The sequence below is a fragment of the Heloderma suspectum genome, chromosome 5 (genome assembly GCF_057233095.1).
Source record: "Heloderma suspectum isolate Gila_16-S chromosome 5, 16-S_ref, whole genome shotgun sequence".
Lineage (NCBI taxonomy): Eukaryota > Metazoa > Chordata > Lepidosauria > Squamata > Helodermatidae > Heloderma > Heloderma suspectum.
The window spans coordinates 38,448,322-38,461,811 of record NC_139462.1 but is presented as its reverse complement, the minus strand read 5'-3'; the positions used below and the strand labels follow the sequence as shown (position 1 = coordinate 38,461,811).

General features: G+C 40.1%; 1 protein-coding gene across 1 annotated transcript in view; it reads left to right on the top strand.

Moving 5' to 3' along the window:
- LOC146343795 (uncharacterized) overlaps positions 1–13,490 on the top strand; it is a 302,424-nt gene that overhangs the window by 215,788 nt on the left and 73,146 nt on the right. The window contains exon 3 of the mRNA XM_084859755.1: positions 12,210–12,274. Coding sequence (XP_084715881.1) covers positions 12,210–12,274 — 65 coding nt within the window. The remainder of the gene's footprint in view (positions 1–12,209; positions 12,275–13,490) is intronic.

The following is a 13,490-nucleotide window of genomic DNA, read 5'->3' as shown; positions in this document are numbered from 1 at the left end:
TGGACACCTTCCGACCTGAGGGGCTCATCTTCCGGCGTCATATCTTTTAGCCTTGTGATACGTTCCATGGGGTTTTCTTGGCAAGAATACTGGAGTGGGTTGCCATTTCCTTCTCCAGTGGACCACATTTTGTCAGAACTCTCTGCAATGACCTGTCCGTCTTGGGTGGCCCTGCACGGCATAGCTTATGGCTTCACTGAGTTACGCAAGCCCCTTCGCCACAACAAGGCAGTGATCCATGAAGGGGTATAGGCACCTTCCAACCCTACTATTCCTTCCAACCCTACTATTCTGTGATACTGTTCTATGAACCTCCAGTGGTGAGGCGGCATTTAGAAAGGTCTTCCTGGGTCGAACATTGCGTGTGTATGTGTGTGTGTGTGTGTGTGTATGGGACAGAGAGAAAATGAACTAACGTGCATTTGATTTAAATGTTATTGTGGTTGTGACAACCTGCAGATTGCCATATGGTGGCAACCAGAAAGGGGCCTTCTCTGTGGTGGCAACCACTTTGTGAAGTGTCTTCCCTCTTGGTATGTGGGAGGCACCAACTCTGGCCTGTTTAAAGACATTTTAACATTTCACCCAGGCTTTCCCTGAGTGATTGTACTTCCCAGTTTGTTGATGGCTAATTATTTGAATGTTTTAATTGAGAATGGTGTTTGTCTGTTTTAAAATGTTTTCAACTGGGACAATTTGTATTCTGCTTCTAATTGTTTTAATAGTGGACATTTTGTATTTTAAACTTTTATGTTGTAAACCACTTTGAGATGTCTTTTTAGATGTAGTCAAGCAGTTTATAAATTTATTAAATAAACAAACACACAAATAAATGTCTGTAACAAAGGTTCTAGTAGTGCTAGCAAGTGGGAGGGGCTGTTTGCCAGCAACCATGGTTTGTAGGTTGAGTTGCAGAGAAAGGAGAGCAGTTATCTGTATCTTTAGCAACAGCTTCATCCTCATCTCTTTCAAACCACAAACTAAGTTCTATATACAGCCTTAGATAGCTAGTGGTGTAGTGTTGGACTACGGCTGGCCAGAACTGGGTTCACATCCCCATTCAGTCATGGACCTTATTGGGTGACTTTCACCTAGTCATTATCTCTCACCTTAACCTATCTCACATAGTTGCTGTAAAGATGAAATGAGGTGGGCAGGTGAAGAGAACCACATAAACAGCCCTGAGCTCCTTAGAGGAAGGGAAGAGTATAAATGTAATAAATAAGTAATAGATACATAAAAATATGATGCATTCAACCTTCTAAGAGCCCAGTCTGAAGAGAGTGTTGTGTAAATGAGTTCCATTAATTTTGGTGGAAGTTACTTCTGCATAATGTATTATGGGTCAAATGTGAATTTAATTTGAAAATCCAAAGTCAAATCAGAAGATTTCAGCCAAATACTGATTTATGTGACTGATCATGTGAATAAAAGGTGTGCAAATACTCAAGGGGTAGGGGTGAGGATTGTGCAGAGAGGTAGTATGGATCCATTTTCATATCTTTTGTGTGTCCAGTTTAATGCATGATTTGTAGTTAGTTTGCTTTCCCCTTTGCATGTATATCTAGTTCGGTTTAGATCCCTGGACCTGTTAGTGGAACTGTTTGCCAAAAATAATCATATATAAAAGACCAGCATACTGATTTTTTGACATCCTTATTATGTCACAAGAGAGACCTTGATAAAAGGAAAAGGGTAGAAGCTACACCTGTGAAAAGGCAGTAATAGAGTGGATTAAGTTCTCAGCGTTCAACACGTGGATACAGATGGCTGTCAAATGTTCTTGCATTGGATGCCTGCCAAGCTACCGAAGGTACAGCTGGCAATAGACAAGCAGCAGAATGCATCAGATCTTTTCTGCTGCATTTTTAATAGGAATATAACAGACCTACTGGATCAGACCAAAAGTCTATCTAGTCCACGATCCAATAAGATTCTTCTGAGAAGGCGACAAGCATGGCATGATGAAGGTAATAACCATATTGGCTGTGAACATGGAAGATCCATTTTACTATCATGGTTAATGGGTTATTTAACAGCCACCTGCCAGGAATTTCTCTAATTCTCTAATTACATTTCTCTAATTTAATGCCATCTAATCCAGAGGTCAGCACCACATCTTGATGTAGTGCCTAAAGATATTATGTAGTGTATTATGAATGCATTGGAGCAAGGCTTTCCCATCTGAGTTGCGGGTGGGGGAAGAGAGAGAATCACTGTCAGGACTGGCATCCTAGTTTGGCATGGTTCGGCACCTGCACTGACAAGAGCCCCCTGGATCTGCTCCTCCTCGTCACCGTTGCAATCTACTTGTTCACCCACCTCTTTCTGTCTCTGGCCCAGACATGGTGACTGTATCATGGTGGAGCAGTAAATGCCACTGCCTGCTTTCTCAGTGGCTGTCTGCCTGGCAAGCAAGCAGGTGGTTGCAACAGTGAGGAAGAGGAGGAGCAGGAACAGCAGCTGGTGACAATGCTGGTGGGAAGGTAGATTCGGTCGGGAAGGGGAACCCATTGAGGATGGCTTGCCCAAGGACCCTCCAAAACCTGGAGCCAGCACTGATCCCTATTTTGTGCAAATGACTTGCTACCTAGCACCAATACTGTATGTCTATATATTATGATTTCCCCTTTCCCTCTTTAACTTTCTTTGGGAACTAGCCTGTAACACCTTACATGGCCTGCACTCATATGCCCACTTACAGTAGGACTTACTTTTGATTCAGCTTGAATAGGATTGCAGCGTTAAGGTGCCCTCCTGTGAACACATGGGAGTAAGCTGCACTGAACTCAGTGGCAGTAGGCATGCATAGGATCAGCCTTTGGGTCAAGCCCTTAGTCGTTACCTCCTTTTAGATCTTTGCACACTTTTAATTATGCTGCTGACTTTACATTGGTTTTATTATGTACTTGCATTGTTTTTACCCCTTGCTGCTGATTTTATCCTGATTTTATTATGTGCTGTTTTTATCACTCTTTTATTGTTGTTTTGCATCTATGTTTTTAATTTACCTGCTTGAGCATTCCCGGCTGACTGCTGGTTGGCCACCATGTGACCAGAATGCTGGACTAGATGGACCCTTGGTTTGATCCAGCATGGCTCTTCTTATGTTCTTAGGTATCTGTACACCACACAGAGAATTCCAGTTACTGGGCAGTCTAAAAGTATAAGGAAAAAAGAAAAAAAAGAAAGAAAGAAAGAAAGAAAGGCCTCCATGTCAAACTCAAAGATACATTAAATGTATGATTGCATTTCTGTATCTTGATTCTCCCACCACCACCACACACTCAGTGTTACCTATTAAAAGCCACCCCTGAAGTGATTTGCCGCAGGAGCCAAGCTCTTATAGACAGAAATAGCAGTTTCCCCTCCAGGGCAAAGAATAGCTTTTGGAACAATTTTCATCACTGTGAGAACCAGTGTGCCACAGTGGTTAGAGTGTTAGACTGGGAATCGGGAGATCCGTGTTCTGTCCCCACTCGGCTATGAAGCTCATTGGGTGACTTCAGGCCACTCAGTGACTCTTAACATAACCCACCTCACAGGGTTGTTGTGAGGATAAAATAGAGAGGAGGAGGACCATGTAAGCCATCTTAGGTTCCTTGCAAGAGGAAAAAAAGGATATAAATGTAATAATAAATACAATCAGGAAAATGGTGCTGGGGTGGTGGTAATCCCTTCCATTTACCCACTAGATTGGTGCCCATTATGGGTGCTTTTTATTTTTAAGTAAATCTACAGAGATGTGGTCATGGATTCATGACACTATGTGAATAATAGATAATACAATATGACTTTTGAAATCAAGAATGTATTTTTATCCCAGCATTTTATAAAGGAATAAAATGGGATTATGTTTTTAAATGATGGCAGTATTGTTAAATAACAATAAGGTTATCAAAAAGAAAGAAAGAAAGAAAGAAAGAAAGAAAGGTAACCAGAACATAGGCTGTCATTCAGACACAGTCTGAAACAATCTGTATCCTTTAATTATAAATGATGAGATAGAATATGAGGTATGGCTCCATTTCTGTCTTTGCAGACTGGCCTTTTTTTTAAACCTCAAATTGGGGTGGGTATGGACGAGAGGGTACTTTTGTTATCCTGTTGTTAAATAGCTACTGGCTGTATTTAGCCCAGTGAAAGGTTGAATTAATTGACTGTAGTTTACTAATGTAATCCTAAACCCATAAATTGTTTTTTCTCTTTTGTTAATGAAGCCCTGGAATAGATTCTTGGGCCTAGAAGGACTGTAATATAGTATTGGTTGTACAACTTTGTGGTGAAGGCCCATTAGATACTCCTTTCCATCTTAGCTATTTGTTTCTTACAAATGTGCAACTCAGTTCATGATTGTTATGCAACAAGGGTATGAATGAATGCCACTGATGTTTTAAACAAAAAAAAAATTAAATTCACTTCTGCAGCTGTCACTAAGCTCCTCTTCAAATGATATATTTATTATGATAGAAAGGGGAGGGGGATGCTTGTACAAAACTTTGAAAGCAATATGCCTGGCTTGGCTTGGATAGAGACTTATGCTTAAATGGATGGCCTGCCTGTGTGGGTTTGTCTGAGATTACTGTAGTGCCAGTATGCCTGACTTACTAAGTGCCGCCTTTAATCTTAAAATATTATGTTTCACTGTCAGTGAAATAAGAAACCACTAAGTTCAGTGGTCACTTTAAATTGTCACCGTCATCACAAAAGTCTTGTCAATCTTGGCTTAAAAATAAAGCCAGAATATCAAGTTTACTGTAAGAAGAGACACTTCAGCTTTACAAAGTAATGGACATTAGCTGGGCATTAGTTAATAGATATTGACCACACAAAAATAAATAAATAAATGTCCTGCTTTAAATGTGTGCTGAAGAGTAGTGTCAAGATACAGTGAATACTGAATTCAGGAATGCTACAAATATGCATGTTTGTAGCTGTTCTATTTCCATAAAGCAATACAAATGAAGACTGCTGTGCCAGACCATTCAACAAGTTTGTATCAACCAGCACATAGATATTTTATTAATCTATATGTTTATTAAAAAAGAAACATTTATGGCCCACTTTACAGCCCACAAAAGCCCTCAAGGCCCACAGCCGTAGATAATGTAATTACAATATAACAATAAAACAGTTACAACCCCCCCCCCCAGCAGAGAACATTTAAAATAAAACCAGATAAAAACCTAACCATACATCAAAGAGAAAGTCACATCAAGGCAAACACTTGACAAAACAGGAAAGTATTTATGGCTGTCCTAGAAAGCATAATAGAGCGAGACAACCGGGCCTTTCTAGGGACAGGGTTCCATATCCTGAGTGCCACAACAGAGAAGGCCCTGTCTTGCATTTCAACCAAGACTCAGATGGCAACAAGATACGGAGAAAGGCTCAGATGATAATTGCAGTGGGCAGGCAGGCTCATGTAGGAGAAAGTGTTGCATCGTATATCTTGATCCCAAACTATGTAGGCATATTTTGAATCATTTCTAAAAAACGATATTGAGACACCCAAACAATTTCATATAGTTGTCTTCCTCAGAAGACACTCAACCAAGACCTAACTCAGAAAAGGTAGAAATGCCTCTAAAATCTTTGCTCTAGTGTTGATTAAAGTTGTGCCACTGGAGGAGGTTTCCCTTCATGTGTCATTTGCTGGATCAGCGAGAGTAGATGTAAATATGCATCCAAATATGGATGCCATCTGTAAGCATTACAATTATTTTGAATGGGATGCACATTTGGATGCACATCTGAATGTGCATCTACATTCCGGCACAACAGACATGTGTAGATACCAGTTTTACATACAGCTGGAATTGGGTCAGACATTCATGTCTGGTGATCTATACACTTTACTTCACATGTTAAAGGCAATTGAATGGCATTTACTCCATACAGTGGAATTTGTAGCAGAAACATTTATATATTTTAAGCAATACTGAGGCTCACAAGTTTTCCTACAGCATCCTAAACAAAACTGCTTGGAATTAAGTCCAATTTATTTTGTTGGAAGCTACTTCCAATACATCTGCGTGGAACTGTACTCTTAGAAAGGCCATGAAAGAATTCCTATTTTATTTATTTTTCAATAACATTATCTGGATGCAATTTCCATTAAAGCCATTTGACAAATTTGTCTTTAAAACCCTTATTACCAATGAAAATCAGTTAAGTATATGCTTGTCGAAATGTAAATGAGACTGTTTGTGTTCTCTTCTTACAGTGTATTTTTCTGTCTCGATAAGGAAAGCATTTGCTACAGCAGAGTAGTAATACAATGGAATGGCAAACTGAAACTATGAGAAGGCTTTCATTCCATGCTAGTATAGAATGACTATGCCTGCTTATTTCAGCTGTCCTTCAGCCATGTCTATCAAGTAGGTGACAGCAGCTATTTCTGTGTTTTCTAAGATGACCATGTGAGCTTGCTCTGTCATACGCTTGCTTTAAAAAAGTAGAAACTACACTTAAGTAGAATTCTTCTTAACCAAAAATTGGACATGCGAAGGTTTTTTTTTTAATCTGTGGATCACAGGATGCTAGGGTAAGACCTATTTCCAAGTAAGATTCTAAATAATGGGTAACTTTCTCCTAGCTCATCTTAGATTGGGTTGGATTGGGATCCCATTTTGTCATATGTATATCCCTGAACTCTCATGTCATGGAGAAGCCCTTCTCTGGATGTCCCCTCAATTTGAAGTCTGAAGGATGGAAATGAGGGCCTTTTTGGCAGTGGCCCCCTGGTTACAGAATGCTTTCCTTAGAGAAGCTCACCTGGCTCTTTCACTGATGTTATTCTGGTGCCAGGCAAAAACTTTTCAATTTTCCCATGCCTTTTACCATCATCTTAATAATTTTAACATCATTGAAATATTGATATTAACACTCTTGTCTCTGTGTTTATGGCAATTGGGATGTGTTTTGCCCTTTTAGGTTACGTTAGCTGTCTGTGATCAGGTTATTTTTTCTATTCTGGTTTTAGTATTTGTATTAATATATATTATGATTGTATCTGATAGATTATATGTTTCACAGAACAATCCTATGGCTCCTAGACAGCATCTGAGGGGCCATAATATAGTTTGGATTCCTGGATCCAAGGTCAGAGACAGCACTCTTGACCTTGGATCCAGGAGTCTGAGCTCCCCGTCCCCTACCCCTTGCAGGCAGCGCAGAGAAAACCATGCCAGCTGCCTCTCCGAGCTCACAAAGCAATCTCAAAGAGGATAGAAAGGAGGTGGTTCTGTTGGTGGGTAGGCAGGGGGCTGGGGAAATGGGGATACGAGCTTTCCCCAGCTCTCCCCAGCCTACTCCCCTCCTCAGAGCCCTAGCTAGATGGGCAAAAACACCCATCTAGCAAAAAATGCAGAACGGGAGAAGCATGGAGACAACAATTCCTTCTGCACTCTGCCCGCTCTGCATAGGATACCCGTCAGCCTCTGAGTGCAGAGGCTGACGGGCATCTGGATAACACTGTGTCCTTAATTGTTTTAAATGGTTAAATTGTACATCTCCCAAAGAATCCAGGTTATTGCCTGACCAACAGATATAAGAAATAAATAAGTAAATAGGCATGAATAACAAGCTGAGATACTTAAAAAACAAACTGAAATACCTTGGTTTATTTTCCAAGCCATGCAGGCGTTGCAATGGCAGTAGCCTGTGAGAAAATAACATTCTGTGGAATGCATTATGGAAAAAGGATGTGTATAAGACTAAAAAGTAAAGTGGTAAAGGTTTGTGCCAAAATGTTTCCTTTATTTCATTTTTTATTATCAGATCCAACAAAACATTCACAAAAGATGTATTTGTTTATTTGTTTGTTTATTTCATTTCTATACCACCCAATAGCCAAAGCTCTTTTTGTCAACTGTGCATTTATTTCACCTCTTAGACCCACCTCTTAGAATGGGCCATTAACATCTCTTTAAAATAATTAGGTCATATAAATAAAATAATGGGATTTTAGCTTTGGCTGTTTTATTTTCTGATTGACGTACCCTTAAAATGGTGAGCTGACCTGTCAAACAGTGATGGCAGCATGAGAGCAATCCAACCACAGATTTAAATGAGAGAGAGTGTTAAAATCTGTTTAAATATCTGGCTTAAGTCAATGGAACTTTGTACCATTTAAGGATTAGGAATTACTCTTTTAGAAATGTTTATTAGCTTCAGAGTTAACTGTGTGTTATGATCTTGTCTTCTGTTTCCAAGGGATTGGCAGATCATTCCAGATGCATTTAAAAAACCCTCCTATGATCATGGATTTGTTTAAATATTTTAATTTTCAACAACAACTCACCTTACTATACATTATTGGTAAGCATTTTCAGTAGAGACATTTTCCAGTGGTGACTTTACCATTACAGACAAAAACTTTGTCCAACCATGTTCTGGGAGTGTTGGGGAACTTACTGTTGGGCTGACTTTAATGCACATAATCAGACTGACAATAACTGGCTTTTAATTGTATCGTAATCAAGAGCTTGGCTAAAAAGTAGTATGCAACGCAAATAATTAAACATTGGTATTTTAGTTCAGTTGCATTATTTTACTGATTACATTTAAAGCTTGGATTTAAATATAGTGGGTTGGAAACGAAGTGTCCCTTCCACAGATAAAAGGGTTCCTTCAGTTCACAGAAGGTACTGAGACCCAGCAAAGGTGGGGGGAGACAATTTTTGCCAATTCCCCCTTCCCACTGCAGCGCTCCACACCACTTTCCACACTGTTCCAGGGAGTCTTTCAACCCTCCAGGGGGAACAGGAGGCTGCAGGGGGAAGGAGAAATTGATGGATATCATAGGAACTCTGGATCCAACCCATTTCAATTTGCTCATACCCTTCATGATAGCAAGCAATTAAAATAGAAGCAAGCATAGTTCCTGGAATTAAATTGATAAACACTGTTGTCCCATTCCTACTACCCTTGCCATGTGGTTCAAAATCCTGCCTTACCATCCTGGTTCAAAATCCTGAGTCGTCCCATGGTTCAAGGATAAGGAAGTTCAGGTTAGCAGGGAAGCTCACCAGTGAGAGATGTTGTTTCAGCAATGGTTAGGCTCCAACTGAATAGCTTTATGGATGATGTTGCTGCCACATACCTTCTTAGCCTGGCTGTCATCGGGATCCTAATCCAGAGCACATTTCCTCCTCAGAAGTAGACTCAAGGATATTTGACATGTTTCCAGACATGCACTGTGTTTTCAGTTCTGGGTATCCTTCTGGATATGCCTCTTTCTATGTTCCTGTGCTCCTGTAGGTGATCCTGGTGGGCTGAGGTTGAGACCAGTCAGGTCACTTCTGCCCTGTCCACCTCCTCAAGTGGGACATTGGCCAGGGTGGTGATCTCAAGAGGATTATCAACATCCACGAATTCCTGCAAGCACTAGGGCCAGCAGTAGAATCCTTCACTAACGTCTCACCCACTTCTGGGTTGGTCTTGCCAAGAAGGTGGTGGGACATGACAACTTTTCCCACTAATAGCTTGTTTAAAATATATCTATAGTTGTATCATAGATGTGTAGTTGGAGGGAACATAGAGTACTTTAAAGATATCCATTGAGTTCAGCTACTGTAAACTGGTTTTCCGTACTTCGTGTTATTTGGTATCATTAATCTTTATGACACCAGTGTGTTCCACAGAGGAGAAGTCACATTCGTTCATAGAGACGTGAGAATTGAAAATGACATTTAAGCAACAAGAGCTCTCATAAAGGCTTTGTGTGGGTAAAATATTACTGGCACAGATTTTGCAGACTGTACATAAAGACATGGATTTTGTATTGGACCAGGAATCTTAATACATTTGTCCCCTGTACAGGTACATGGACAACTGTTCTGCACATACAAAAACATATGGAATTCTGTTGAATGTTGATAAAAAGAGCCTACATCATGATGCCGCAGGATTCTTGTGTAAGTCGATACCAGAACACATGGATAGGGAGAAAATAAAAAGTGGTCTCAGTGCCAAATTCTGCAGAATGTTGTACTTTGACCTTTGGTCCATTTAAAGGCCATAGCTTGTGTAAACAAGCATTAGACTGATTTCCCAAATGAGGGGACCATCTTCATGGGAGGTTTTCTCTGATTCTATTATGACTTAAAGTCATTAGGGACACATGACATCATGGCCACTCTGCAGCCACTCTTGAGTTTACCTGTAGGGAAGCCGCATTTTTGCAGAATACTTCTACTCCATTGTTCTTCTTTAATTCTGCTCCCCTGAAGTTCAGCTGTTGTGTGCCCATCCCTCAGCTTTAAATTCGGTATTATGGAGGCATTCCTAGGGTTGTATCTTTCACCTGGCTGTGCCCTCAGCAACCTAGGTAACTAGAATAACTAGCCTGACTTTCCAACACATCAAAGTGTTAGAGTGCTCTTTCGAGCCTTCAAAATCTCACTGCACTTCCTTTTCCCCAGTGAGAGTAACTAGTCTTTGTGATTATGCACTTCTCTGATGTTTGCATTACTTAGCTTCTGTGATGTTCTGTGAAGTCACTTCTCTGATGTTGTGTGAAGTCGCTTCTCTGATTTCTCGAAACTTGGCTTCTCTGTGATGCTTGCAATAAGGGCTTAAGGGCATAAGCCGTTATGTGCATTAGGATTTAATCACAATAGTGATCTACCATGGTCTCAGGATCGATGGAGGAGATAAGCGAGCAGGGAGAAGTGCCCAGGGAAGGAGAAAGGGGGGTTGGAAGCTATATCTCTGTGAGAGTTTGCTGGAATGGGGAGAAATTGAGGAAGGTGGGGTGCTCTGATAGGCAACCTTCAGATGCTGCACTGGAGAATCAGGGATTTTGGCTTCTCCATGCAAAAGTGCACACATTGGGGAAAAGTGGGGGCAGCTCTAACTCTGTGACAGTTTGCTGGAATTGTGAATCAATTACTCTCCATTCATAATAATGTAGTAGCAGGGGGGAGCCTGGACAGAGGTGGGGAAACAAGCCTCTCTCATTGGTTGAGCAGCCCTTGCCAGGTCAATGACATTCAGTTCTACTCCCTGCACCTAGCCCAGAAGTATGTTCCTTTCAAGCATGTACAACCCATGAAAACCAGATTTAAAGGTACAGTACACTTGGCTTTTCTTGCTTCGTGTGTTCCTGAGGGACCAAAGCCGATTCCATGAAAATCCAGATAATACGCCAACATGCTTCTCATTCCGTTGTCGGGAAGATCCGCCTCTCCTCCAAGTAATTCTGATTTACCCCAATTGACAGAGTAGCCAGACAAGAATCATAGAATAGTAGGGTTGGAAGGGGCCTACAAGGCCATCGAGTCCAACCCCAAAGTCAATGACATATCAGAACAATTCAGGTACATCTGATACAAGGTTAGACAGAATCAGCAGTGCATTGTCTGCATACAGTGTAACCTTACATCCCTTATCTTCTATTCTGACACATTATGTCACCTTATGAGCCCTGATTGCACACACTAATGGTTCCAAAGTTAGGTCAACTAGAAATGAAGACAAGGGGCAGCCTTTGAATATGTCTCTATGCAAAGCAAAAGCTTTTGACATAAAGCTATTGACCATTATCCTTTTATTAGAGAACTATTAAAAAATTGAATCCACTTCAGTCCATACCTTAAGATGTCATAGCTATTTTCCCAGGCCTTCTCTAATTCACTGAGATTTTATCAGCGTGTCTCTTCCCCAATTGCCTTCCTAATTCAATTCTACTTTCCTTTTCCACATGCGTTTGTTTATATAGATTGTAAGCCCTGCAGTAAAGGTTTTTTCATTGTTAATTATATGTTTTATCCTGTACAATACCATTTTATAAATATTGTTTTAAAGAAATATTATCATTAAATATGTGAGACATTATTTTTATTGTTATTAGTGTGTAAAGCTGCAATTGTATGCACGCTTACCTGGAAGCAAGTGCAATTAGACTTCCAAGTAAACATGCATATTTTTGAACTGCACATCTGTCAGGCAAGACAAATTGCACAAAGGGATAAAATAAATAGTGCAGTGGATTTTGTCAAATGCCTTCACAGCTTTTTGTCTGAGGAGGGGACAGAGAAAACTGTTATCTGGAAAACCATTAGAAGAGGATGAGTTTTTGGATGAGTTTGATGTCTTTGATTTCCCATGCTTGGTATCAGTTTGCCTACATTCCAATTATGTATGTATTAAGCCACTTTTCATTAAACTGCACAGTTACAACTCAGGAACTGTTTGCTTTTCAGGTCCTCCTGGTAAACGAGGTAAGCGAGGAAGAAGAGGAGAAATAGGTAAGTTTTTAGATTTAAAAGTAATACTCCTGATTTGTGTGTGTGTTTCCCTAAGCATCTGATTCATGTTTGCTGATACTTTGACTCACTGATGCCTATATACTTACATTTTGCACAGCTAGGTTCAGTGAGGTTTGAGAGACTGTTGGGGAGAGAAAGTAAATGATTTTCTATGTCCTAGAATCTAGGGAGACATATTGGCCTGGGTTCAAAAGTGGTTTTCCACTGGTGGAAAGCCTTGTCTGATCATGGAAAGGCTATGCCCGATTTAGCAGAAGAGCACGTCCTGAAAAGAAGTGATGTCAAACTGAGATACTTTTAATTTGTGCAAGTTCTTCCACGAGACTTTCTACAAGCTCTTGCACAAAGACCTTTTTTGGCCTACTATTTTATATTGTACCTTCTTTATTGACCATGTTTTTCATACTGCAATGCAACCCCCCAATATATTGTGGTGCTCCACTCTGAGACGTCTTCCGCTAACATTTGCACAGGAGTCCATGAAAGAGCACCAGTATATTTTTTCCTTCCACTAAGTGGATCCAAACCACTGTAATCCTCTGCATACAACTGCAAATTAACATTTGATACTTTGTAGCCAGAATGTTGCTGTGCAGATATTTATTTATGGTAATTATTTATACCCACTTTCAAAAGTAATTCTTTTAAAGCAACTTAAAAATGAAAATAATCAATATATTATAAAGAAAACACATTAAAATAAATGAACTAAACCAAATACAAAATACAGATACAGCAAATGCATACTTTAAATGTACTTTGCAAAGGACTATTACAGTTGGATTGTACTGAGAGTTTGGTGAGTGGAGTTCTGTGCATGAGGTTCTCCTCATGCATTGGGGTGCTCTCAGGTCTTGACTGCCCCTGCAGCCCTTTGAGCACCACTCCCAAAAAATCTGCTCTGGAGGATTGGAGGACCCTCTAATAACAAGAAATGTGGCACAAGGGGCTTTAGGAGGAAGGGAGAATTGGTGAAAATCACATCAAAGCATAGTTTATGATGCTCGCTGTTTTTCAACAAACCATAATTAAGATTAACCATACCTTAGGGTTCCACATATACTAAAACAAAGTTAATCTAAAATGGAAATGGAAACTTTTGATCTCACCCTTCTGGCTGAACCAGAAGACAAGCTTGCTGAAGTTTGTCCTTGTAATGCTAAACCATGGTTTATTGTTACATGTGAATGTATCCACTGTGATTTTTACATAACA